This window comes from Engystomops pustulosus, chromosome 1, assembly GCF_040894005.1.
Source record: "Engystomops pustulosus chromosome 1, aEngPut4.maternal, whole genome shotgun sequence".
Classification (NCBI taxonomy): Eukaryota; Metazoa; Chordata; class Amphibia; order Anura; family Leptodactylidae; genus Engystomops; species Engystomops pustulosus.
The window spans coordinates 40,862,948-40,890,198 of NC_092411.1; the positions used below are offsets into that span (position 1 = coordinate 40,862,948).

At 41.3% G+C, this 27,251-nt stretch overlaps 1 protein-coding gene across 1 annotated transcript in view; it reads left to right on the top strand.

Moving 5' to 3' along the window:
- The window catches only part of RASGRF2 (Ras protein specific guanine nucleotide releasing factor 2), a 161,107-nt gene that overhangs the window by 104,919 nt on the left and 28,937 nt on the right, over nt 1–27,251 (top strand). Inside the window, exons 10-16 of the mRNA XM_072139140.1 lie at nt 910–1,070; nt 4,051–4,117; nt 8,676–8,812; nt 13,387–13,469; nt 15,510–15,758; nt 21,661–22,031; nt 22,802–22,930. Of these exons, the coding sequence (XP_071995241.1) occupies nt 910–1,070; nt 4,051–4,117; nt 8,676–8,812; nt 13,387–13,469; nt 15,510–15,758; nt 21,661–22,031; nt 22,802–22,930 (1,197 nt within the window). The remainder of the gene's footprint in view (nt 1–909; nt 1,071–4,050; nt 4,118–8,675; nt 8,813–13,386; nt 13,470–15,509; nt 15,759–21,660; nt 22,032–22,801; nt 22,931–27,251) is intronic.

The window sequence follows — 27,251 nt, forward strand, 5'->3', positions numbered from 1 at the left end:
CCCATGCAGTAGCCTGCTAGGGGGCCCTTTCTCTCCTAGTTACGCCACCGGTTTTGACAATAACAAACTTCAGACATTTCTAGGTATAGGCCGTAAAGAGGGGTTAATTTTTGTCACTGTGTGCTGTTGGGTTCCTTTTAAGTTGTTATTCATTTGTGTTTATTTTACCACTTTCTATTTTATTCGTAGATTAATATAGTTGTGAGAATTATGTATTGGCAAAATTATCTAACTTGACATTCTAAGGAATAAAGGCAATTCTAGCCACAAAGCTCAAAATCCAGTAGTAGCTCATTCAGCTGGTGTTTCCTCACTATTACCCCTTGAGGAATTGAGGGAGGACAGACGTTGAGTAGCATAAATACCAATAAATACCTGTCGAGACTATGATGGGTAAGAAGCACGTTACCACTGTAGATTTATGTAGCAGAAGTAGGAGAGTCCTTGTTACATGTTAGCTCTAGGAGTTTTTATGGCAAAGGTATCTAAGCTGTAGCTGAATAAACATAATCCAGATGTGACCTGCTGTAATATTTATATGGACCAATAATATGTTTATTATCTAGATTCTTTATTGCTAATTTAACTAGCCCTAAGGACCAGTTAACATTTGGCGCACAGTTGCACAGTGTTCTTCAGATCCTACATTTATTTTATTGAGAAAATGTTGTAACAATGTTCTCTTAGTATAAGACTGAATAATATGTCTGTCAAAGACACAAAGATCTTACTCAATATAGGAAATTTAATAATTTGTACATATTAAGAGTCACAGTAATTTAACCATTATCGCAAGATCTAACATATTCCATATTTTTTATGTAGGAATCGGTGACTTTAAATGTATAATTTCTAGATTGATTGTTAGATCATGAGATCACCATCACATTATAGATATGTCCATTTCAGGTACTCTGATCCAGGTCCCGTCTGTAGAGAGAGGCAAGCTCAGCAAGGTTCGCCTGGGGCCTCTGTCTTTGAAAAGAGAAGGGGAAAGGCAATGCTTTTTATTCACAAAACACTTCCTAATATGCACAAGAAGCTCAGGGGGGAAGTTGCATTTGCTCAAGGTAAGTCTTCATGGGAAAGTTTCTTGTTGACGTAAGTGGCATACAATATAGTATATGTTCTTTATTGGGTGGGTGCCAATTTAATGTTTTCCCAGTTGAGATATTATACTGTAGGCAATGGAGATAATACAGTATTCATTGTCTGAGAGCTTGGGTCGTTGGCATTGTTCCTTTTAGATGTTTCAGAAAAATCAGACACATGTTTTGTTTTTTTTGTGGTGAAATTGGTGGTGAGAACATCATTACTCATAGAAATACATCATAGAAATACAATTTATACCTATTCCTAGACTTTAAACTGAGTACAAACAACATAATAGAAATACAGTATGGATTTGGGTACAGAATGATCTTTCCCTTTCCATACAAAGCAATGTAAATGGTGCCATGGACCCTTCTGTATTAAACCTGAATGGAAGCTAATGTGGGTAGAGGAAGTAGACCGCATCCGTTGTATGGAGGAAGTCAGAAATTGGTCCAAATGGATCCTGTTTAGGAATTTCCCCTCCTTCTCTAACTGGCTCCAAATGCCCCCCTAGGCTCTGTCCCTGACCTCTGTGCCCTATCCTTTATGTTTGGTTCCAGAATATCTGCCCACACCATCGCGAGGAGCAACCTACCCCCCCTTCTCTTCCTCATTTTCCTTTACTCATTCATTCCTGTTTTCCCACTGGTTTATATTGTTTTAATTTACTATGCCATATATTGTTAAAACGAGCTAGTGACCTACTTGATAATTTTTACTCTTCTATTTATACTTTACTATGGGGCTGCGACCCGAACACATGCCAATCTTGTGGGCTTCCTGCTCTTTTTCTATACATTATATGCATACTTTAATAAAGTTTATTGAACCATAAACCTGAATGGATAAAGGGTCACTGGAAATCTTGTGCATGTTCTGGCTTTTTTTTTTTTGCTTGCATATACATAATTTAGGATCAGTGAAGCTCTTTGACCATTATCGATCATTACCAATATATCACATACACCTATCAATGCCATCTGAAGGACATGTCATTTGTTTCATGGCATCAGATAATATCAGGAAGCCGCCTCTGGTCAAAGATCATTTCACGGTTGTTGACTTTCTGAGGCTTCACATATAAAACCTGCATAGAACAACACAAATTTATATTGAAGCTTTTTTTTACCAGAAGGGGTAAAACATCTTGTATTCTTTCCCTGACACAAGTTCTCAATGACAATTCAAAGTGTGAAGGGACTTGATATTGCATCAACGTAATGCGGTTGGAAATATCAGAAGGTCTGAAGGCAGTGTAAGGTTAATACTCAGTGTGCACTTAGCTTAAAGCTACAGAATATGTAAAAGAGAAATCTCAGGCATCTCAGTTGGTGAGGAAGATGAGGAAACAATAGATGACAATGAGCTAAACATTAGGTATTATCTGACAGCTTTCTGTAATGTGCCCTTGGCCAAGTGACATGACCTGTACAGTAGGAGTAAGATGGATGGCATAGAAAAGTGTGGATTACCTCTCTACTACCTCTAGCTTATACTGCTGTCATGTATGTCAAAACGTATATTTATTATGTTTCTTAATGTACAAAGACAGATGAACTTTCTAAACACAGTTATTCCCATTACTTAAAGGGGTATTCCCGTCACAGTAGGCTATCCCCTATCACAGTGATGGCGAACCTATGGCCAGAGGCAGCACTCAGAGCCCTTTCTGTGGGCACCCGGCCATCGCCCCAGCACACCAGACAGAGCTAAAAGAATCTTCCTGCAGTTCCAAGCAACTTAAAAGATGCTGCTTTCAGTCATATTTTGATACTTAGTTCACTACTTGGGACTGTAGGACGAGGGAATGAATAAATAGACAGGGGCGAATTATCTTTGGAGGACCTCCTGCTGGCCCCATGATTCTCTATGCACAGAGGGACACTGGAAAGTAGCTAAAATTATGCAAATTTCCTATCTTTCTACTGTGTTGCTGTCCTCAGGAGGCCAATATGATTGAAAGTTGTTGAAGATCAGGGAGCAATAAGTTACTGCTTTAATTTTTGGTTGGCGATAAATTAAGGGGACCCCCTGAGATGTGAGCAACTAATATTCTACTCATCTCTATGGCACTGACAGAGATCGCTGAACACATTACATGTTGATTGAACAGGCTCGACCTGCCACTCCATTTATTTGGGATACAACAGAACCCTGTTCTTGGGATGAGCGAGCACTAAAATACTCGAGTGCTCGTTACTCGGGTCAAACTTTTCCCGATGCTCGAGTGCTCGTATCGAATAACGAACCCCATTGAAGTCAATGGGAGATTCGAGCATTTTTCACTGAAAGAACACATTGAAAGAACACTGAAGAATACATTGCAGATGTTCCATACATCTGCTAACTTATCGGAAGACATGCATGCCGAACTTTGTTCTTCACAATAGTATGCAAGTATGTTTCCATACATCTGCAATGTGTTCTTCACACACTGTGTTCTTCACTTAAATGATCCTGTGTTCACTGTTTCATTGTATTCTTCACTGTTCTTTACTGTGTTTCATTAAGTAAATGCTCGATACTCGTCCGAGCAACGAGCCGTTTCGAGTATACTAATACTCGAATGAGCATCAAGCTCGTACGAGTATACTTGCTCATCTCTAACCCCCACCAATTAGCAGGTTACTCCCTATCCTGTGGATTGGGATAATTTGTTGTGACTGGACAACCCCTTTAAGTACTGTAGTTATCTAATACCAGCCAACGTCTGCACTATGATGTGAAAAGTCTGTTGATCTGCTGCAGTTGGGTAACTGATCCTGAAATGTTCTTCTCAGTGATAAACTTTGAAGTCGTCTCTAAGCCAGTCCGTCATCTTAAAGGAAATCTACCATCAAAATAAAGAATTATATTTACATTTGCTATCTGTGACTTCCTTCCCTTTCAAATGAACTGTTAAAATTATTACAGTCATATAGTCTGCATTACTAATATGATATATCATCTCTACAGACAGGTGGGGTCCTCTCTTTGATCGAATGTACGTTGATTGAGGAACCGGACATTAACGAGGATGACTGTAAGTAACACTTCTTACTTCATCTACTAGAAAAGTTCCTAAGCATTCTAGACCTCGCTCATATCCTCATACCCCCAACACTGTGATCAAAATGTGATTGTGTATTTCAGATAAAAAAAAATGTCAGGCTACATTCATACATAATCACATGCACAAAATCAAAACATTTCTACACCACGCACGATAATAAATAGATGTACACTCACCGGCCACTTTATTAGGTACACCATGCTAGTAAGGGGTTGGACCCCCTTTTGCCTTCAGAACTGCCTCAATTCTTCGTGGCATAGATTCAACAAGGTGCTGGAAGCATTCCTCAGAGATTTTGGTCCATATTGACATGATGACATCACACAGTTGCCGCAGATTTGTCGGCTGCACATCCATGATGCGAATCTCCCGTTCCACCAGATCCCAAAGATACTCTATTGGATTGAGATCTGGTGACTGTGGAGGCCATTTGAGTACAGTGACCTCATTGTCATGTTCAAGAAACCAGTCTGAGATGATTCCAGCTTTATAACATGGCGCATTATCCTGCTGAAAGTAGCCATCAGATGTTGGGTACATTGTAGTCATAAAGGGATGGACATGGTCAGCAACAATACTCAGGTAGGCTGTGGCATTGCAACGATGCTCAATTGGTACCAAGGGGCCCAAAGAGTGCCAAGAAAATATTCCCCACACCATGACACCACCACCACCAGCCTGAACCGTTGATACAAGGCAGGATGGATCCATGCTTTCATGTTGTTGATGCCAAATTCTGACCCTACCATCCGAATGTCGCAGCAGAAATCGAGACTCATCAGACCAGGCAACGTTTTTCCAATCTTCTACTGTCCAATTTCCATGAGCTTGTGCAAATTGTAGCCTCGGTTTCCTGTTCTTAGCTGAAAGGAGTGGCACCCGGTGTGGTCTTCTGCTGCTGTAGCCCATCTGCCTCAAAGTTCGACGTACTGTGCGTTCAGAGATGCTCTTCTGCCTACCTTGGCTGTAACGGGTGGCGATTTGAGTCACTGTTGCCTTTCTATCAGCTCGAACCAGTCTGCCCATTCTCCTCTGACCTCTGGCATCAACAAGGCATTTCCGCCCACAGAACTGCCGCTCACTGGATGGTTTTTTTTTTCGAACCATTCTCTGTAAACTCTAGAGATGGTTGTGCGTGAAAATCCCAGTAGATCAGCAGTTTCTGAAATACTCAGACCAGCCCTTCTCGCACCAACAACCATGCCACATTCAAAGGCACTCAAATCACCTTTCTTCCCCATACTGATGCTCGGTTTGAACTGCAGGAGATTGTCTACATGCCTAAATGCACTGAGTTGCCGCCATTTGATTGGCTGATTAGAAATTAAGTGTTAACGAGCAGTTGGACAGGTGTACCTAATAAAGTGGCCGGTGAGTCTATATTAGTACTTAAAGAAGACCTGTCACCACCAAAAAGACCCCCAACAAATATGCCCCCCATAATCCTCTCTCGAGCCCCTTTCTATATCTGCCAATTTTTTTCTAAATTTATGTTGGGGAACTTGGTTGTAACCGATCCAACCTCTTACCAAATAAGAGGTTGGATCCTCATATCCTCTGTGCTTGACGTCGGCTTTATTCATGAAGGGGCGGGCCGACACATCCCCACACGCCCCTGTCAGCTAGGACCTATAGGAAAAGCCGGCAGCATCTAATATGTTGTGAAATCGCTGCCGGCTCTCTGCAACGCGGCTGTGCCGGCTTGGGGGGATGCTGCAATGTTTTTTAGTTTTGTTCTATCTTCTGTGCAGAGAGCAACAGCAGTAAAAGTAGCATAATTTGCAGGTGATCTGTCAAGTGGAGTCCTTGTTCATCGCAACCAATCAGATTGAATTTTCTTTGTAAATTGCCTTTAGGAAAATAAAGAACAAAACAAATGATTGACCGCCATGAGCAGCTACTCCACATTTTCTTTGCACCATTTTTTAAAGTCCCCTTTGAATTTGTTCTTTTTCAGCAATATGCTGGACACAATCAGCTTTAAACATTGCAGAGTAACATTTTACTGTTATTAACTGTACTTTTTTCTGTATATTTTCATAAATATTGGTGGTATAATAAAAATACTTTTTATTACGTATTTATTTTAAAGTTTTTTCATTTTATTTTTATGAGTATTTGAAGGAATCCACACGCACGATTTTCCACAGAACCCCAACTGTCTGTAAATTCCTACCCAGTCCATTAAAATGATCAATGAAAATAAATTTTTTAAGCCCAGGCTCCAGTTTTAACAAATTAGAATAATTTTTTAATATTTTTCACTTTATATTGAATGCTTCCAACGTTCCCATTTCATCTTTCTGGGGTTGTGACATACATTAAATTAGTATTTTGCTATTTTGCCGTTTTTTTCTTAAAAAAGGAAAAACAATAAGCTGCAATTTTTTTGAGTGAACTAGAAATGCAAAAAAAATAAATATTTGTATATTTTTATTGCTACATCAAACTATTAATTTATGTATTTAACCACACCCTCCCTCCCAAGGTTACCTACACAGAGATGGCATTTATGTGCCTTTGGGAAGCTACATTGATCAGTAGATGGGTGTCCAATACAACAATTTTAACTTTGAAATGCAAAGATATTTTCATTGTGGCACATTTACTTACCCAGTCCAGTCACGATCCAGCGGCGCATTCTCCAACGAGGATTTGGGTCTGCCGGAATTCACTAAGGTCCGTGCGCCCGTGTCCACCAGGTGGCGCTGCTGCGCCGAGCTCCGCCGGAGTTCATCTGCTTCTTCCCGATGCATGTATGTGCTGATCTTGCGACACAAATTATTTTTTACATTCCGCTGTTTTTGCGAATCCGTGGGGTTGTCCGACGGCCACGCCCCCCGATTTCTGTCGCGTGAAAGCCAGCGCCGATGCGTCAACATCCTGGGACATTTCAGGGCAAATCGTAAATTGTCGGGAAACCCGACGAAAGTGCGCGATTCGGACCCTTAGTAAATGAGCCCCATTTTGTCATAAAATCCCTTTAACTGTATTTGTAGCAGGATAGTAACTATTCTAACTATAATTCTCAACAGAGCCTAATTTTTTGATACGCCACCGACACAATAGTTGGGGGGTGAGGGGCTTTTTCCTATTGATCTATTTTGTATCGGGATCCTTAAATTTCACGTTCCTGTTTATGTTCTGTGCTGAAAGATTGGTTATTTATTATATGGTAGCAGGAATTAGAACCTGTATTGTATCATATCAATATCTTGTCTGGTCTCCACATGTTGTTTTTTTCTCCACCGCCATATAAATGATGTGAAGGAAGCAATGACAGGACCCCTTACTGATACTGAATCTATCCATGCCACCTCATTAGCTGCGTAGCAGGAGATGCTTATTTTATCATGGATGTCATCCCACTGGTACACCATAGCTTATTGATGGCATAAAAATATGTCTGTAGATTTCCATTTATGGGAAACTTTATAACGTAGAACCAGGTGCAACTTGTAATCTTAAAAAAAAAATCTGCCCCTACAGCGCCTCCCTTATCTATGTTAAACAACACCAGACTTACATTCATCTTGGTCAGACATGAACATGTAAGGTGATTTTCAAAGGCAAATCCACGGCTTCAAAGTCCAGACATTTAAGTTATGAGACTGCAGAGCACCCAAGTGTCCTGTCTATGTAACCACATGCTGACCTTATATTTGTCATTTCAATCCCTAAGAACATATGGTTGATAGTCTTGGATTTTTGTTGTACAAATGTACATACATTAAAATAGATATCTTTCTACAGACAATATTGTTCCAGACCCTCTCACAATTCTAAATGCTACTGATTATCCCTTTGTTTCGCTGCCGTATCAAATGCCACATGTTACAATTCATCTAGTGGCACCATGTGATGTGCTTGGATGGTGGATGATGATTGTTCTAGAGCCAAAACATTGAGATATATCAAGGTTTCACTGTTCCATAAAAGTGGACCAATACCAGGTCATTTACCGTATTTTTCGGACTATAAGGCGCATGAAAAATCCTTTGATTTTCTCAGAAATCAAAGGTGCGCCTTATACTCCAGTGTGCCTTTATAAATGAACCGTACCTTGAACAGTGCACAGTCCTGCCACCTGCTGGTCATTCATCCTTATAATATGGTGCGCCTTATATTCCTGTGCGCCTTATATATGATCCTAGATGTTTTAGCAGGCTTTTAAAGATGGTGCGCCTTATACTCCGGTGCGCCTTATATTCCGAAAAATACGGTAGTCCTGGGCCGCAGGTGATGAGGATGAGGCAGGATCGGCAGATGACTGAAGCTGGGGAGGTGCTTAGGTCTGTAGATTCAGCTTTCACAGTGCCAGGACATCTATACTGATGCTACGGGAGGTGTAAGGAGCAGAAGGAGCTCCATCCTGCCTTCAGTTTTTGGCCACTGCTACTGTGGGCTCTATAACACTTTAGTCTCATCCTCTGTCTGCGGCACCACAGGTGATCCTCAGCTGTAGTCCCCAAGTTTTTTGAGTCATATGGTTCTGCATTTATTGTAATTATAACTTTACTCTCTCAAGCAAAGGGGTCTGGATATGTGTTTGGCCACCTGGACTTCAAGATCGTGGTTGAACCAGTAGATGCTACTCCTTTCACAGTGGTTCTGTTAGCTCCGTCACGTCAAGAGAAGGCAGCATGGACCAGTGATATCAGCCAGGTATTGTAATATTAATACATTTTTTTATGTACCAGATAAGTTCATGGACAGTAGTGTTATAGGCAGTTGGTCCTGGTAACGCATATAACATATGTTGACCACATTTGCTTACTGTACAGTGCCTCCATTGGGGTCTCATAGGGCTTTTGCTAAATTCTTGCTGGCAAAATGACAAAATACCCCAGTGGATCATATATCAATATAGGTTTCTATATGTTATACATTGATGAAAATCCAATAAATCTAAAAGGATTTAACAGTTCTTGGTCTGCTCCTTGTGCAATGTGCCTTATGTTTCTTTAGTTTTCAGATGTTCCATGCATTTTTTCACTTACCGTATGTATCACTTTTTTTGCTTATTTTTGCTTAATTTTAGGCGCAAATCTGCACCTGGTCCAGGGCAGGTGCAAAGGAAGGATTTGTTTTCATGGACCCTGTTCTAACATGTAAATTGGAATTATTGTACATGCTTTAAATGTTTAAAATTTTTCACATTAACCTGTTTTCAGGTTTTTGCATTTACATTATTTTAAAATGTATTGGTAACTTCTATGGGTGAGGTCACACGTGGCATTTTGGTTGCGTTTTGAAACGCATTTCAACTACCGAGGGGAGGTGATTTGCCTAATAATTACATTACTGTTAACATTTGTGCTTACAATGTGTTAACCAAAACGCCACGTGTGAACGCAGCCTCATATGTTGTTATCTCCCTGGGGTGTGACTCAAATCCAAAATTACAGAAGTGTCCACGCCTGCATGTAATTTGCTCATGTCCATGTGGATTTGAGATATTTCTAACAAAAAGTCTCAAAAAGAAGCCAAATGTATCACAAGTTAAAAGACATGATCATACATAAGGCACAAAAAAGGACTTCCAAATGTCTCAATTACCGTATTCACCAAAGGGAAAAAAACTATGATACATGTCCCCCAATGCATCAACATGGCATATGGCTTGTTATGTTTCTACATATTGCAAAGTGATGGCTGCACACACCGTTCATTGACAATACTAAACTACAAGTAAACTTTTGAGCAGTGACGATGGTCTAGTATACAAAGCATATAACTCAGGTCTGTATTACCTGCCATATTTATTTGTACTTCTGATGGTAAGTTAGGACCAAGCAGAGTTTATTTCATTACCGCTGGTTGGTAGAGAATAGCTCATCTATAGACCATAAGATAACATAGTGCAACACCCCTGCCAACGTATAGGCAAGGGAGTAGTTGCGGCTAAGGCCCTCAACCTGTCAGGACCCATCTAGTGAGCCTGATCAACTCATCAAGGAATAATGCAGGAAAGACTCAGGTCTTAGCACCCATAGATCCTGCCTGAACAGTCAGTGGTTAAGTGGGTGTAAGTTATTGACCAATGATGTTACTGCAATGTAAACTATAGTGTGATTGGAGAGGTACTACCACCTGACCAGGAGAATAAAACCCCTGGGCAGGGAGGAGCACAGAGCTCTTTGAGCACATGCTCTTACCAGCATCCTCTTTACCACCAGCTCTCTTGGAGAGCACAAGGTCTTAGTCTTTTACCAGCAGCCCAGACGACATGATCTGAGTGAAAAGAGAGACCGTGTTTAGTACACCTTCAGTACTGACACTTAATCTAATCCCAGGACCAGAGTCATGAGACTACAATCCAGAGCTGCAGCTTCCACAGTTTGGACACAGCTACATCCCAGCCTGCATCTACTACCAGGCTGCTGCACTATTCCTGAGGACCACTCTCCATGACCACTCCAGTCATCCGAATATGCTGTGAGACCATCTAGGCTTATTGCCTGCTGTCAATAAAGAACCATGAGTTATTTTGCACACCGTTGCCTCCGTCTGATCCCTGGATATGGCTGTCTACCACCACGGGCTCCCCATCCATTACCCAGGGACCTATTTTACAGACACTCAGGGGTTGCCTCAGGGAGAACCAGTATGTCAGCCTCTCCCTCCATCTTTCTTGCACACACCACCTGCTGAAGACCTGCCAGGCTGTAGGACAGCCCTCCGGTCCCCATACCAAGCACCGTGACACAGCGTGCCCTAGGCCGCAACCGCCAGCCACTCCGGTATTCTGGGCCTCAGCTGCCTCCAGGCCCAAAGAAAAGGCTAGGCCCCAGTGGGGGATGTTGCAATAGCAATATAATAACAACAGGAGCTTGATGAAGGTCTTTGTGAAAACACACAATAGATAACGAGTTGTACAATATCCCATCTATTCAGGAGTCAGAGCATTAAATAAATTTGAAGATTATTATTCTCGTCGTGCTTCTAGCCATACATATTCATTTACTTTTAGTGTCAATTTAATATATCAAAGGAAGAAAATCTGATAGATTGAGAGATAACATATTCTTTAGACTGCCGTCCTTCTGTGATAAACAAGTATGCGGAGATGAAAACTGAGGAATTACAAAGCCTTTGTTGAGTTTATCATCTGACATTTCATGTATAATGTTATAAATTCAGGGTGTGTTTACACATGGCATTTACATTACGTTTTAAAATGCAATGTAACACCCTAGCAGATGAGATTTGCCTAATTGCATTGTGTTAACATTGTGTTTACGTAAACATAATAACACAATGCAATTAGGTAAATCTCCTATCCACAGCTTTTAAATTGAGTTTTAAAGCACAATGTGAATATCACGTGTGAGCGTATCCTCGGGGATCTTTGTAAACTAGATCAAAATTTGTACAAGTTTCAAGGTTTCTTATGCAGTCGTAATTAAAATATGGAAGTGATGAAGAGACCTCAAAGTGAATAGAGGAGCAGATAGCATGTCAGCGTAATATGTTATATAATATACACCTAAGGATATTAATTTATTAGTTTATATTGGTAAAATTGGCTTAAAATAAGTCTCTGTTGGTTATCAGCAAGTGGATCTATAGGTGGGGGCTCTCTCTTTATCTGATAGTCGAGGTGCTAGGATGACCCCCATGTTTATTGCACTGGACCACTTTCTGGTTCTGACAACCCCTGACTTGGACAACCACACGGACATGGGGAATGCGGTCCCTTACTTTATCCAAGCAATAACAGCATATGAACATCAAACGCTGCTAAGACCCGTTGGATGTCTATCCCCGGGGCAGTGCACAATTCACTGGACCAGATATGAACACATGGATGGGAAGCACCTGACACTAAAAGTGTCCTAAAAGAGCGCGGATTCATCCGATGTATATACAAAACCTATATCTAGACGTAATATCGCTTGTTCGATGCAGCCCTGCAGCCCGGTTTGCAGTATAGATTACTAGCTGTAACACAGCAGTTCTTTTTACTCTTATGTCATATAACAAATATATTAGGACGTCATAGTCTTCAGTCAGACAGTAGAGCGTGCGTACAATGAAGTGAGGTCCAGTCCTGTGTTTTTCATATCCAGCAATTCCCGCAATTTGGAGAAAAAAAGAGCTATGTTAAATATCTGGGGGAGTCAACAGAGCCCCGTTGTGCGGTCTCTTCATTTATTCACTCCGCGGTCACCTGCCTTGTCCCACCTTCAGGCAGAAAGCTGGTGAAACTTGAGATGTGAGGTTTGCAGAGAGCTTGAGGCTTTTTGCCTGGACTAGGGGCTGGACAAGGCAGCGGGCTGGCTAAGGACTAGAGGAGTTAATAAATTAAAAGATGGCCTGGAAGGAGGGGCTCCCATAGCCCCTCAGGCTCATTTACATATTTTGTAAATCTATTTTATCGCTAAATTGCGGGCAGCACGGTGGCTGAGTGGGTAGCACTTCAGCCTTGCAGCATTGGAGTCCTGGGTTCAAGTCCACCCAGGTCAACATCTTCAAAGAGTTTCCTCCCACACTCCAAAACATACTGGTAGGTTGTTTAGATTGTGAGCCCCATTGGGGACAGGGACCGATTTGGCAAGCTCTGTGCAGCACTGTGTAATCTGTAAGTGCTATATAAGTAATAAAGGAAAGGAAGGACATAGCTGGATGTAAAGAAAACACAGGACAGGATCCCACTTCATCAGACGCACATGGAAGTGATATGAGTCTACCATTAGTGATTCTGATGGTAGGTTTCCTTTCACTGCAGGGGAATTTATGGGGGGGGGGGGGGATAAAGAAAGTGGGTAAAGTATTGGGTCACTGGAGAAATACACTATGGTCCCCAACTTTATAATATGTAGCAGCTCCCTATCTTTGTGCACAATAAGATCAATTGTGCTCATGTATTATAAAGGAAGAGGAGAAACAGCAGTTCTGCAGGGATTCTGGGACTAGGATGCAATCCTTAGTGTGCACATTGATGTCATATGTCTGAATGAGCATAGGAGGTGAGGAAATTATAACCTCTGTTGGGAGAAGTGCAGATGTGACTTGCATATGCTATTTAGCCATTACCCTGGAGAAAAATTCAGGATGACTTCACATGTCAGCCAGCGGTAATTTTACTACAAATCAATAAATGGCATTCAGCGCCATAAGTCTTATTTTTTTTTCTATCCGAGCAGAGGTTGCCCTTTAAGGCGCGACAATTACCGTCATAAATTTAAGGTTGAGGCAATTATCCTAATTATGTACTGGTTTTCTTATTCTGACAGTGTATTGAGAATATAAGATGCAACGGCCTGATGAGCAATGTGTTTGAGGAGAACTCGAAGGTGACAGTGCCACACATGATCAGGTAAGAAACCGCTCATAACCTATGTGATTGCTCATAGGGGGAAATAACATGAGTAAAGTCTTGACAACTTCAACATTGAGTAAAGCAGATATTTCCAAAATAGTGGTGCTGCTCAAGTCCTTCCGACATGCTCAATTAGACCTACTGGATTGTGCTCACATTATGACGGTCGTATAGGCAGCAAAAATATGGAACTTGTCAAAGTAATGTAAACCAACCACAATATTAACTTCTGCTCCTGTGACAATTCTGTGACCACTTTTCTACTACCGGGCTATAATTTAATGTAGAGTGCTTTTTATCTATATTTGATCTGTGTCTGGAAGAGATGTACTGAGAAAAAACAATGAGAAAAAACACAACTCCTTTTATAAAACTGGCAGATGCAGAAAATTCCAGGCTCTGGATTCTGTAAGACCAATTCAATGAAAAAAAGACTTTCCATTTAGTTATTTTTTACTTTCTACCTTTGGGGTTGTTTATTCTTGTCTACATGCTCAAATTAATGTATCTTTAGTCTGGAATTTGGCACATTTTGGCACAGCGAACCTGTCACCATAAATGTCATTTTTAGCTGGTGCCAGGTTCCAATAGCCTATGCTCTGCTGATTTTAAAAATGCATTTGTCAGCATTATGAATATTTCATAACTTTGTAAAAATGTATTTCACATCACCTGTTTCCCAGCCAGCAACATGTTGTGAGTCGGGAAGGGAGGGGGGGGGGCAACAGCAGCAGCCTGCATGCTTGTGTCTCAGTCTCCTCTCCTCCACAATCAGAGGAGGGAAGGTAATAGTGTGGAGTAGAGGAAGAATGCTGTCACAGGCTGTTGCAGTCCCCCCCCCCCCTAGGCCATGCCACGGGACTCACCACTCATTGCTGGCAGGAAGCCAGGTAAGGTTGAATAAAGCTTTGTAAAGTATTGAAATGATTCAGAATGCTGACAAAGGCACTTTTTATAATCAAAGTAATATAGGCCATTGGAATCTGGCGACATTCTAATGGCTAACTTTGCTAGGTGAGTGGAAAAGTCGCAAATATAGGTTTAAATATAGGTGCAAGTATATCAAAGTGCCAAAAGAGATAAATGGCCCCCACTGGCTATATTACACCAAGTGCAACATGCTCTAGAATCAACCCATATAGTGAATTGGGAACTTAGGGCATTAAATGCTCATCTATGCCAGGAGCCCGCACTTTCAGCAAATATAGGATAGCTAAGAAGGACTTGCATCCTGGAATTCCGTGTGATTAGACATTTCTTCTTTATTCTGTGCATAGGACATTAGAGTTATTAATGAGAAAACCCCCTCTAATGTATCAGTGATGTAGTGCATATGAAAAGTCACAGCTGATTTTTTTTTTTTTTTTACATTTTGCCAAGTTATTGATCCCAGTGTTGCATCTACCATGCGGCCAGTTGAGTCTTTAGCCTCAGGGCAATAAATCAGAGCACACAACATGAGGGATGTAAAAATACATGCACACAAAGAATAGGCAGTGCAACTAAAAAGTAGTAGCAATTATTATTGTGATCCTTAACATAATGCATATATATATATATATATATATATATATATATATATATATACAGATATATATATATATATATATATATATATATATATATATATATATATATGTGTGTGTGTGTGTGTTATGTGTATATATCCATTTACATACATACTGAAAGGCTTGGTGCAGCCCTGAGTCTCCAAAAGGATTGTATTTTACAACCATGATCAAACTTCCCTGCAAAGCAACAGCAAGGTGTAATGTGGGTATCAGAAGATGGATTGATCATAGACACAGGGAGGTTATTGTATTGAGATAAAAGGGTGAAGCTCTCCCCAACAACCTCACGTACAACAATACTTGGAGTCTGTTCTTAGGATTTCAGGTTGTTTGCCCCCCAACCATTCCCTACGAGTTAGTTTTTTCGGTAAAGCAAGTAGAAGCAGCGTGAATTACGCTTCTCCATACCGCTAGCGTCCTCTCACCACAGTAATTGTGACTTTTATGTTATGTTATTCATGTTAAGGTCTGATGCCAGACTACATAAAGACGATATCGATATTTGCTTCAGCAAAACTCTGAACTCCTGCAAGGTCCCTCAGATCCGCTACGCCAGCGTGGAGCGTCTCCTGGAGAGACTGACCGACTTACGCTTCCTCAGCATTGATTTTCTCAACACTTTCCTCCATACCTACAGGATATTTACCACTGCTTTTGTAGTGCTGGAAAAACTAGCTGATATTTACAAGAGACCTTTCACGTCAATACCAGTCAGGTAATTCCCGCAGCCTCATCTTAAATTGGCTTGTTATTGTATTTTTACATAGCAATTTCCTTAATGCTGTTCTCACACATATGTTGTTAGAAAACCTGCAGATCTTAAGAGTTTTATCTGCACTTTGAGAGCCTCAGTTCAATGTCACCTTGTCGTGTACATATAATTACTGCCATTTCAGGCACATCTCTGAGCTATAAAGATCTGGTATCTTATCTGGCGGATTCTGGTTCCTAAATAACATCTCACTTACTATATGTTGTGTTCCGTATTTAGTGTTCAAGATAAAAACATTTTGAGCAGAATTTATGATCTGATGCAGTTTTTTCGACATGCGTTTATTTAAAGTTGTGCTGTAAATTGGACAAGGTTTTTTTTCTATAAAAGTCACTTTTCATTTGATAAATTTGTGCAGTCTTTTCCCTTGTATAGATAACGTCTTGGTAATTGTAGCATCTATTTATCAAGGGATTTGTAAAAATAATTCTCCTTCTGTTTTGCACCTAAAATCATGACTCTCTGTGGCACATGTATCGGAAGTCTGGCTTTGTCCGTTTGTTTTTTGAGACTTTTCTTGGCTTGGCTTTTCTTGTCAGATGTATCCTACTGGGTTTTTATACATGTGGCATTTGGTCTATAGTGAATTTGTGACTTTTTGGAACAAAAGTCGCAGTCTAATTTCTACACCTGATCAGGGGTAGGCTTAGATTTGCGCCAAAATTTGCGACCTTTTAAAAAAGTCGTAACTTTCACATCAGGATTCAGGCGATAACTCGGGGAACGCTGCAGTAAACTTTATATTGGCGAACTTAAAAAGGAGTGAGTTTTAGCCACAAAGAAAGTCGCAAATCAGCACAAACACCACAATAAGTCTTAAAAATTAAAGAAAAAGGCAAGCCAAAAGTTTGATACATATGCCCCTTTGACTTCATGCACACAAATGAGGCTGTTTGCTAGCCATTTTTTTTCCAGCAATCAAGAGGCCTCATGACTTTATACAGTCTCCTGCACTGGCAACAGGCCGCACCACGAACCAGGGGCGTTCAACTACAGTGATAGCAACTGCTATTGGGCCTGCAGTGTCAGGGGGCCCCGGCATCCTGACACACTAAAGAATGAAGGATGTGCACCATTACATACATATTATGCTGCACATTGTACAACATAATGGGGGTCATTTACTATTTCCGATTTGCGTCGATTTTCCCTGCATTGACGGAAATCGGGGGCGTGGCCGAACGAAAACCCGACGGATTCGGAAAAACCGCCGCATTTTTTAAAAAAAATGTGTCGCGAAAATTGCACTTACCTTCACTTAGCCCGGCTCGGTGTATTCCAATGCGTTCCGATGCTCTTTAGCGCAGCAGCGCCACCTGGTGGACGTCGGAGGAACTACCTTAATAAATCCCGGCCGGACCCGAATCCACCGCAGAGAACGCGCCGCTGGATCGCGAATGGGCCGGGTAAGTAAATCTGCCCCAATATGTATATAACAGCGCACATCTTCCACAGTACACAGAATGAATATGCAGCTCAGATGCGAAAGGGGGAGAGGGAGGGGACAGCAGAACGACAGGACTAGGGATCTCTCAGCGCTAATTCCTGCCAGGTACCAACCCCATTTTGTCAGCAGCTTAAATGTGTGAGCATGAGTGTATAAATGTGTGAGTATTCAAATATGGATATTTTATGAGGCTGTTGGGGACCCCATTCAGCAGTCTGCTATAGGGCCATACCTTTTATAGTTACTCCCCTGCCATAGACAGGAGGTCAGTTGCTATTCCTGATTTCAGTGGATGACCACCTTTTTCCAGCATAGTGTATGTGAACAGCAATCAAATCAAACATTTAAAGGCAGATTTTCACTCTCATTGGTTGGAGTTCAGATAAACGAAACCATTAAACAAATTCCAAATACCATTATATAAGAGCCAGTAAACATACCTCAACGTGCATTGTGAGGATTCATATCACAATTGAACATATTATGTACATCCCCTCCTACCGGTATCAGGACCGCCCCTATGTCTCAGCCCTCATTCAGAAAAAAATTATATTCGCGAAAGGCCACCTGTGTATAAGCGGCAAGCATTCAATCGTAAACCGGAAGTGCCTGGTATCAACACATCACTTGTATCATGCAGACTGGGTCTCAATATGCCACTTGCAAATTTGTCCGAACTGTTTCGTGTATCAAATTGGCGCATGCGCACACAGTGAACTATAGACTGTGGCCATATTAAAAAAGGGAACACTCTGCCAGGACCCATTAGGAGACTGAAGAAGGATGAAGAATATTAGACCATGAGGTTGGAGTGTTTTAAGGATCCACTTCAGCTTACGTTTTCTCAAAATTGATTCATTATTACCTCCTCCCCTTAATGGGGGAATATGGTCAATGAGTGCAAACTGGAGATTACTTTCCTTATGTCCTACCTCGGCAAAATGTCTGTTCACAGGTAAATCAAGCCTCTTTTTGCAAATCGTATATCGTATTGTGTGAATCTCATCTTAAAAAACAGTGCAGTTTCACCTGTATATTTCATTTTGCACGGGCAACTTAACATATAAATAACAAAATCCTGCTTACAGTTTAAATAAACCCGTATCTTGTAAACCAAGGGGGAGATTTATCAGAAGTGTCTGAGGGAAAACTGTTCTAGTTGCTCATAGCGACCAATCAGAGCTCAGCTATCATTTTCAAAACTGCTGTGGGAAAATGAGAGCTCAGCTCTGACTGGTTGCCATGAGCAATTTTTACCTCAGACACTTCTGATAAATCTCCCCCTAGTGTTGTTAAATGTGACTATCTCTCCATTCAACATGTGGGGACAATTGATGCAAGACCGATATGGAAAACTTCCCTTTCTGTTAGGTCCATTGATTTCCCTCTGTATAGTTGACTTTGATGGTCTAATGTCTGCTTTGACATATTGGTCCCTAATATTTTGGGACCGTCTGTAAGATAATAATGGAGGACTATTGAATTTGCGGACCCCTTGTTGGTTCATTACTAAGGATATTCCAACACTTCTTGACTATAGATGCTATGTTATTGCTTGTGTCATTATATGAATGGAATTCTTGAAACCTGGCTATGCCTTTCCTTTGGTATCAGGAGATCCCTCCTGTTTTTTTAGCCACTTTAGGAGTGGTTTACCACTGATTTATACATCAAACCCACAGATAAGAACACCATATTACATTATGAGAGTAATAATCCGCGATCAATGATTAACTCTCTACCATTAAGCCAATTTCATCGTGTTAAAAGAATCTCAGGAGAAGAGACAAAAGCTAATAAAAACATGACACAAATGATGACCAAATTAAGACAAAGGGGATACCCCCAAGGATTTTGATGCGGAATAAGATATTGGCTGAGAAGAAAGCCACATATGCAAGCGCCATATTGATACAAGTGATGTGCTGACACCAGGCACTTCCGGTTTACTGTGAATGCTTGGCGCTTATACACATGTGGCCACTCACTCACAAACTTTTATAAATTACGTGCTAAGATTTAGTGGCGGTCCTATAGGGGGTGAACTGTTTTTAATATGTATTCCACACATAATGGGGTACATTTACTTACCTGGTCCCTGCGCAATCCCCAATCTGGAATGTCCGACGAGGATGAAGTCTGCCGGGATTCACTACCAGCGTGTACCCGATATCCTGCATGTGTCGCTTCCCCGCTCAGGTCCGCCGGAGTTCACCTTCTTCTTCTCGGTGCATGTCTTGCAACACAATTTGAGATGTTAAATCCTGCACGTTGTCCGAATCCGTTGGATCAGCCGGCGACGCGGCCCCAACGCCCCCCCAATTTGTGCCGCGTGAAAGCCAGCGCGATTGCGATACAATCCGATCGCGTGCAACGCAATCCCCCGCGCGATCCGGGAAACCATCGGGAAATGCGGCTGCGGGACCTTAGTAAATAATCCCTAATATGTTAAATTGTGATATGAATCTCCACAATGCACGTTGCTGTATGTTTACCACTGGCTTATATGGTATTTGGAATTTGTTTAATGGTTTTACTTATTACACTAACCGACCTCTAACCAATGAGAGTAAAGGTCTGTCTTTATAAGTTTGATCCACCGAAACGTTGCACCATGAAATCAAGACCCTGCTTTTGGAGTATTGCCTATTTTTTGGATAATCTATACAGGACCAGAGCCAAAGGTCCAAATACTTGCAGCCAATCAATTGTTGTGCTTATCTGGACTCTCCTATAGTTTGAGCCAATGTACCTAATTTTACAATAAAAACTGGGAAAACCTATTGAATCGAGTATGAGCCTAAGGTGGGAAATGCATCTAGCCAGTATATAGCTAGCCAGTCCAGCCCCCCCGCCAGTTTAAAGCTAGCCAGCCCCTTGCCCCTCGTATATAGCCAGCCCATACCCCCCAGTATATAGCCAGCTAACCCCTGCCCCAGTATATAGCCAGCTAACCCCTGCCCCAGTATATAGCCAGCTAGCCCCTGCCACCAGTATATAGCCAGCTAGCCCCTGCCCCCAGTATATACGCGCCTAGCCCCTGCCCCAGTATATAGCCAGCCCCTGCCCCCAGTATATAGCCAGCTAGCCCCTGCCCCCAGTATATAGCCAGCTAGCCCCTGCCTCCAGTATATAGCCAGCTAGCCCCTGCCTCCAGTATATAGCCAGTTAGCCCCTGCCCCCAGTATTTAGCCAGCTAGCCCCTGCCCCCAGTATATAGCCAGCAGCCCTGCCTCCAGTATAAAGCCAGCTAGTACCTTCCCCCAGTATATAGCCAGCGGTCCCTGCCTCCAGTATAGCCATCTAGCCCCTGCCCCCAGTATATAGCCAGCTAGCCCCTGCCCCCAGTATATAGCCAGCAGCCACTGTCTCCGGTTTATAGCCAGCTAGCCCCTGCCCCCAGTAAAAAGCCAGCAGTCCATGCGTGATGCTGGCACACAAACTGTGACGTCATTCTGTGTGCAGGCGGAGCCTGAGGACTGGAAGCAAGAAGAGAACTCCTGGGGGGCGTTGGAAAGGTGAGTACAGAGTTAATTTTTTTATAGACTTAAGTATAAGCCAAATTATTTTTTTTAATTATTTTTTTGTGCTGAAATACTTATACTCGAGAATATACAATGAATTAGTTGCTATATAACAGTGATGGCGAACCATCTAGAAACCGAGTGCCCAAACTACAACCAAAATCCACTTATTTACCATGAAGTGCCAACATGGCATTTTAAGCAGTAACTTATAGCTCCCTGTTCTTCTTCATCTTTCAATCGTATTGGCCCCCTGAGGCCACCAATACAGTTGAAAGAAGGAAGGTAAATTCAGACTCGTAGCTTCTCTCCAGGGTCTCTCTATAGAAGAATGTTGGGTCCAGAATGGGGACCTCCACAGACAATGCAGTTCTGTCAACACCTTCTCACTTTTCCCGCAGTTCCAAACAGCCAATGAAATGTCTCTTTAATACAACGCTAAGAGAAGCTTCTCTAAAGTTGTCTGGGAGTTAGGTGGATTTGGTCCTATTTGGTGAAATCTATCCTGGAATGATGGTCTGAGTGCCCACAGAAATGGCTCTGAGTGCCACCTCTGGCACCCGTGCCATAGGTTCGCCACCACTGCTATATAAAGTCACAATGAGGTGGAAAATATATACATTTTTTTTCAAGAAAGATTGCTAAATTCTGCTCAATGTCCATCTCATAAACAATGATCTGTATAAAATGATGGTTTACCATAAAGTCTAGAAAGATTGAAACCAACCAACCAAACCTTTTCTGATGTGAAAGGACATATTATGTCACCATTTAAAGGTCACTTACCTGATTTTTACTTTAGGGCAGTAAATATAGTGTATAATATGGTACAGTATAATTACCTGTCATTTGCTTTCCTTCTTTTTTTATGTAGATCTCTAGAATTATTCTTCGCATCTAGCCAAAGCCTAGATGGGAAGTCACCACATCTCTGCCGCAAATTTTCTTCTCCCCCTCCATTGTCGCTTTCTAGAACATCGTCACCTGTCAGGGCAAGAAAACTTTCCCTAAACTCTCCATTAAATTCACGAATTGGGGCTTTAGACTTATCTACGTCATCTAGTACAAGCAGCCCGACCTCCGTATTTAGCCCAGCAACCTCTCCGCCACCCAGCACTGGCAAAGTACCTCTGGACCTTAGTAAAGGACTCTCCTCTCCAGAACAAAGCCCGGGATGTATTGATGAGAATTCAGAAAATCCACGCATTGATTTGTGTAACAAGCTACGGAGGAGCATTCACAGAGGTAGGGTATTCCACCATCTTTATGTAGAGCTCTGTAGAAAATAAGATTATTTGCTGAATTTTGCTGAAATATATTTATGGATGCTTCTGATTTTATGTGGGATAAATATTTTTGTAGATTTTATATTCAGCCAATTTTAGATGGTTTGTGTTTTACTTTTTGTGTTGTTTTTAATTTGACATATGGTAAAGAGATTTTATTCATAAAGATATTTTTTTTATATAACCTGGCATGGGTTTCAGCCTTTTGGTTGCTAGAAAGAACCTCGCAGATACCTTGGTCACTTCTGACCATGGTATCTCAGTGGTAATTATCTGTAATGTTATAGACTAGAGAATGAACACTGTTGTATTTGTCAATATTTTTAAAGGGAATCCATTCACATGAACTTCCTTTATTTGACATGACTTCCCAAATATTCTGGGAAATTTAGCATTATGGAGAAAAAGGTAATGTTGTGTTCACCTATATCAATTGCTATCATCCGCACCTTTTTTTCATTCTAAAATCGACAACACCAATAATAAAACTAATGAAAAATTTATTGGGGGAAAAAAACTGATATAAGTGAACATATCCCAGGGGTGTTGGTTTGGAGAAGAATCACACTGGCCTGTGGCTGAATACTATCCGAAAGGATTTGTACTGTACATAATCCTTCTCGGGGAACAGTTGACAAAATCCTTATGACGGGTTCCCTTTTAACACTAATCGTAAATCAAGCACATTGTTTAAACATGTACATTTTATATTATTATCTTTTTATACAGCTGCTGTTTTAGAGTCTGTGTCACTAGACAGGACCATTCCTGAAAGTAACGCTTCTACAGACCCAGCTGAGAATTCTCCCTGCCGATCTCCGTCAACGCCACGCCATCTTCGTTATCGTCCCGCAGGAGGTAATAGCCGATTGTCTGATATCTTTCACAGAGAAATACTTGTTATGTATCGGTCTGTAACACATTGGCTACAATAATAATGATCTATGCATAACAAAGATTATTATATACCTACCTGGGGCTATCATAGCACTTGCAGACCCTTTTTTTCTTTGCATGCAACATTAAAGGGGCTTTCCAGGAATCTAGCACTCCTGGTGCCTCGATCACGCCTCTTTTTCTAGAGACCATGCCCCTTTCCAGAAACCACACTCCATTGTCGAACAAGTCAGAAAAGTGTCAAAAACAGTACTTTTTTGGCACAGATTAGGGCAGCAGTCTGGCGCTGGTGGATTAATAAATTACCCCCCCCCCTCCCCCCTTGGGTGACTTTTGACCATAGAGCACAAGTGTACCATCTAATTTGAGTAGCTCTGTGGCAAGAAAGACTTAACTCATCATCCTGGCATGGCATCTTGGTGCCCCTCACTGTTATGTACATTATTGCATTATATTTACTAAAAACATTTTGGAGGCATTAGAGAATAGGGTGCAGATCGTCTGAGCCAAAGGAAAGCGTCTGCATCTGCCAGGTTCTTAAATGTTATCTGAGCACTTTATAAGCTAACTGTTTTGGTGTGACCAATTTGTACAGTACTCAAACGGGGTGTGTCAGAAATGAAAAGGGGGTGTGGCTGGGTTTAAAAAAGAAATAATAATAATTTGTTGTACAAAACCCAACTCTCATCTCCCCCTTGGCCAAATGTTGGCAAATACAAAACTAAGTTGAAAAGTCTTGTGGCCTCTTTATTTGAAAGTCAATGGGGTCATTTATTTTTATTTTTCTTCCTTTTTTTTCTGTCTTTTGTGAAACTTTTTGGAACATTACAATTTTTTTACGCTTTTTTGGGGACATTTTGAAATGTCTACCAGACATTTGTTTATCGTCAGCAAAACACAGTTATCTTTTATTCCAGATGTGCTAAATGTTGCAAATGAAATTTATCAATTCAATTAAAATTTGAGATCTTTTTTGGCGCAAAATACTCCAAAAAAAAAAAACTCCAAAATACCAAGCTTGTGCAACATTTTTTTTTAACAAATGTCTCCAAAAAAATCTGAAAAACACAAGAAAAAAGAGAGATTGATAAATTACCAAAGAAGCAGATGGAAAAAAGACAGGCAAAAACTAGATAAGATAAATGATCGCCATTGTTTGCCCTTTATTTGCCTTACCTGTCCTCAGGCCCCTTTTCGTCTAGGCCTTGTAAAAAGCTGCTCCCATTTTGAGATACTGATCACTGATCCCCCTACAAGACGATGGTTCTTTTTTAAAAAAGAAAATGGTAAGGCAAAATAAAAACTGGAAGCTCATGCGCACATGAGCGCCTTTGACAAGAAAATTGTCATTTTTGACAGCTGTCATATAGTTAATCCTGTGAAGCATTGAAATTTACCATTGTAATTTACGCACTTGATTGGACTCTGTCTCCACAGCGCTCAGCTGTCTTTGTGATCTGAAGAACTGCTAATTGGATAGATTATTTCGATGATATATTTAGAGATGTAGCGCTAGTATATACTCTGATCGAGTAAAATGCTGGACAGATGTTGCCTTTCTCTCATTTCGGAGCCTTCTTCAGAGTTTCCTCTTTCCTCATCAGGACTTTGATCAGTGACTTCCTGCAAACTATTATTTTATACCATAAACCTAATGACATGTTATTACCGTATTTTTCAGAATTATAAGGCGCACTAAAAATCCTTAGATTTTCTCTGAAATCAAAGGTGCGCCTTGTAGACCAGTGCACCTTATATATGAACCTACTTACAGACAACAGCTGCCTTGAACTGTGCACAGGTATGCCACCTGCTGATCATTCATCCTTATAATCAGGTGCACCTTATAATCAGGTGCGCCTTATATATGAACCTAAACGGCTTAGCAGGCATTTATTGATGGTGCGCCTTATAATCTGGTGCGCCTTATAGTCTGAAAAATACTGTATATTACATACAAAACCTTTTGCTTATACCAGTAAAATTGCATATTCTCTCTATTTTAGTCTTCTGGTTTTTCTTACACCAGGTATTGTTAATTACCGCTTGCCATTTATTAATGGATTCCTTATCTATATTATGTAACGAGATCTGCAGATGGGAAAGAAGTTTTAAAATACCATGGAAACGAAAGCTCCCGATGAAAAAATATATTTCTAGACAAAGGCTGTTTATAAAGAATGTTGTCATGGAAACTTCCCATAGACAAGATATTCGCGAGAGGTAGAGGAATCCGTTTTCAACAATGAACAATTATTGACATAACCCGGCTTGGCTGTTCTGAACAGTAACTAATACAGTCCCCACTATTTTGGAATTATGATTTTAGAGTCTGAATACAAAATTTCATAATAATGTAGAACCACTACAAAAATGTTTGGTCCATTAGTGATATAAATTGTACTCTATCTATCCACTAGTGTCTGTATATGTTATATATCCGCTCCATTCTGGACTAAACTGTGTCATGTGACGTGAAATATCATAGGGCGCATATACTAAACTATCTATACCAGTGATGGGGAATCTATGGCATCTATGGTTACACCCAGAACACTCTCTGTAGGCAAGCAAGACATTGCCCTAACACAGAATTTGCCTGATTGGACATGTGGGAGGAGCAAGGAGGCGTAGAGATGGCTGGATTATCCTTATAGCTCATTCTCCGGGCCCTGTGATTCTTCCTGTTTAATGGGGCCCTGTAGGGACGCTACAATGATAGCAATACGATTTAAAGATGTGGCAGAGCAGTTAGCAATAAGTTACTGCCGTGTTTGCACTTTGCGATGAATAAGTGGTTTTTGGTTGTAGTTTGGACACTTGATTTCTAAATAGTTCACCATGATTGACCAATACTAATAACTAGACTACACAGTCCAATATATTACAGTGGGGCATATTTATCAGGACCTCTGCGCCACGTCAGTGGCATAGAGGCCCTGAAATAATAGCAAATGCCAGCTTATTGGTGGCACTTGCAATTATTTTGCCCTCTCCGCCACCTTCACGCCAGTGGGGCATGAAGGGGCACCGTGGCCAGCCGAGTAGAAGGTGCGGCCGGCTGGGAGTGGGCCAGCGCGGGGACAGTAACACACTTGTAGCGGCTGGCGACTTTTCACATGTGAATAAACGCTGCGCAGCCTCTTGATGTATCACGCTGTGAAAATGCAGCGGCAGGACTATTATATGCCGGAGCACGAGCACCGGTGCATGATAAATATCCCTCCGTGTCTTTATACTAAATGATCAATCTCGCATGCTGTTATACTTTGTAGTCACCTTTTAATTGGCTTAGTTTATGCCAGAAAATTGCGTTACAAATTATACAAATTCTTACCGCACAGCATTTCAATTTAGGCCACTCCCCTTTTCCGCAGGAAGCACCTCCCACTTCTGTTGTAAAAATGGCTTCAAAGTGTCTAATTTTTTCATATATGTGTTGTAGAGCATTTTAGATGATGCAATTTGCTTCCTTCTGTACATCGGCAGATTGAGTAACGTGTCGCACATAAGTCCAGTGGAGACTAGACCAGGCTTCTGCGGCGCCAGATATGACTGTGTCTGATTCTGAATAGTGTAAGATAGTCATACTTTGCACCATCTATTAGTTGGTCTGGTTCACTGCGCAGTTTTTTGGTGCTTTGACTTACCGTAATTTTTCGGTGTAATCTTTTGCTGCAAAGTCACTGCCCCTTTTTTGTACTTGTTGGAAAAGTGCCTAAAACTGTATGAGACCCTTAATGCAGCAAATTCTGGCGCAGAAAGCTTGATACATTTCCTCTTCTGAAGTCAATGTGGAGTGGAAGGTAAACTGAAGACCTTCCGTTCAACTTCCAATATTACAGTAGGTTTGTTAAAGGAAACCTACCACTGCTTTACTACTAAATGTAAATGAGCCCTCCGGTGCTACCCTACGTCACCTTCGGGCTGGCGATGGCTTCCGATGTTTAATTATTCCAGCCAACTTCAAATTACCCTCCCCCTTCAGGTGCCGAGAGCCGTGTTGTCAACAAGCTCTCGGCACTTATCGCGCATGCGCAAACACTAAGTCTCGGACAGCCGGCCGGCGATAGGTGCCGAGAGCTTGGTGACGTCACGGCTCTCGGCACCTGAAGGAGGAGGGTAATTTGAAGTTGGCTGGAATAATTAAACATCGGAAGCCATCGCCAGCCCGAAGGTGACGTAGGATAGCACCGGAGGGCTCATTTACATATGTAAGAAAATCGTTTTTTTAGCTCAACTAAAGTTCGCCGAGCCTAACTAAACTATGTGCCGGCATCAG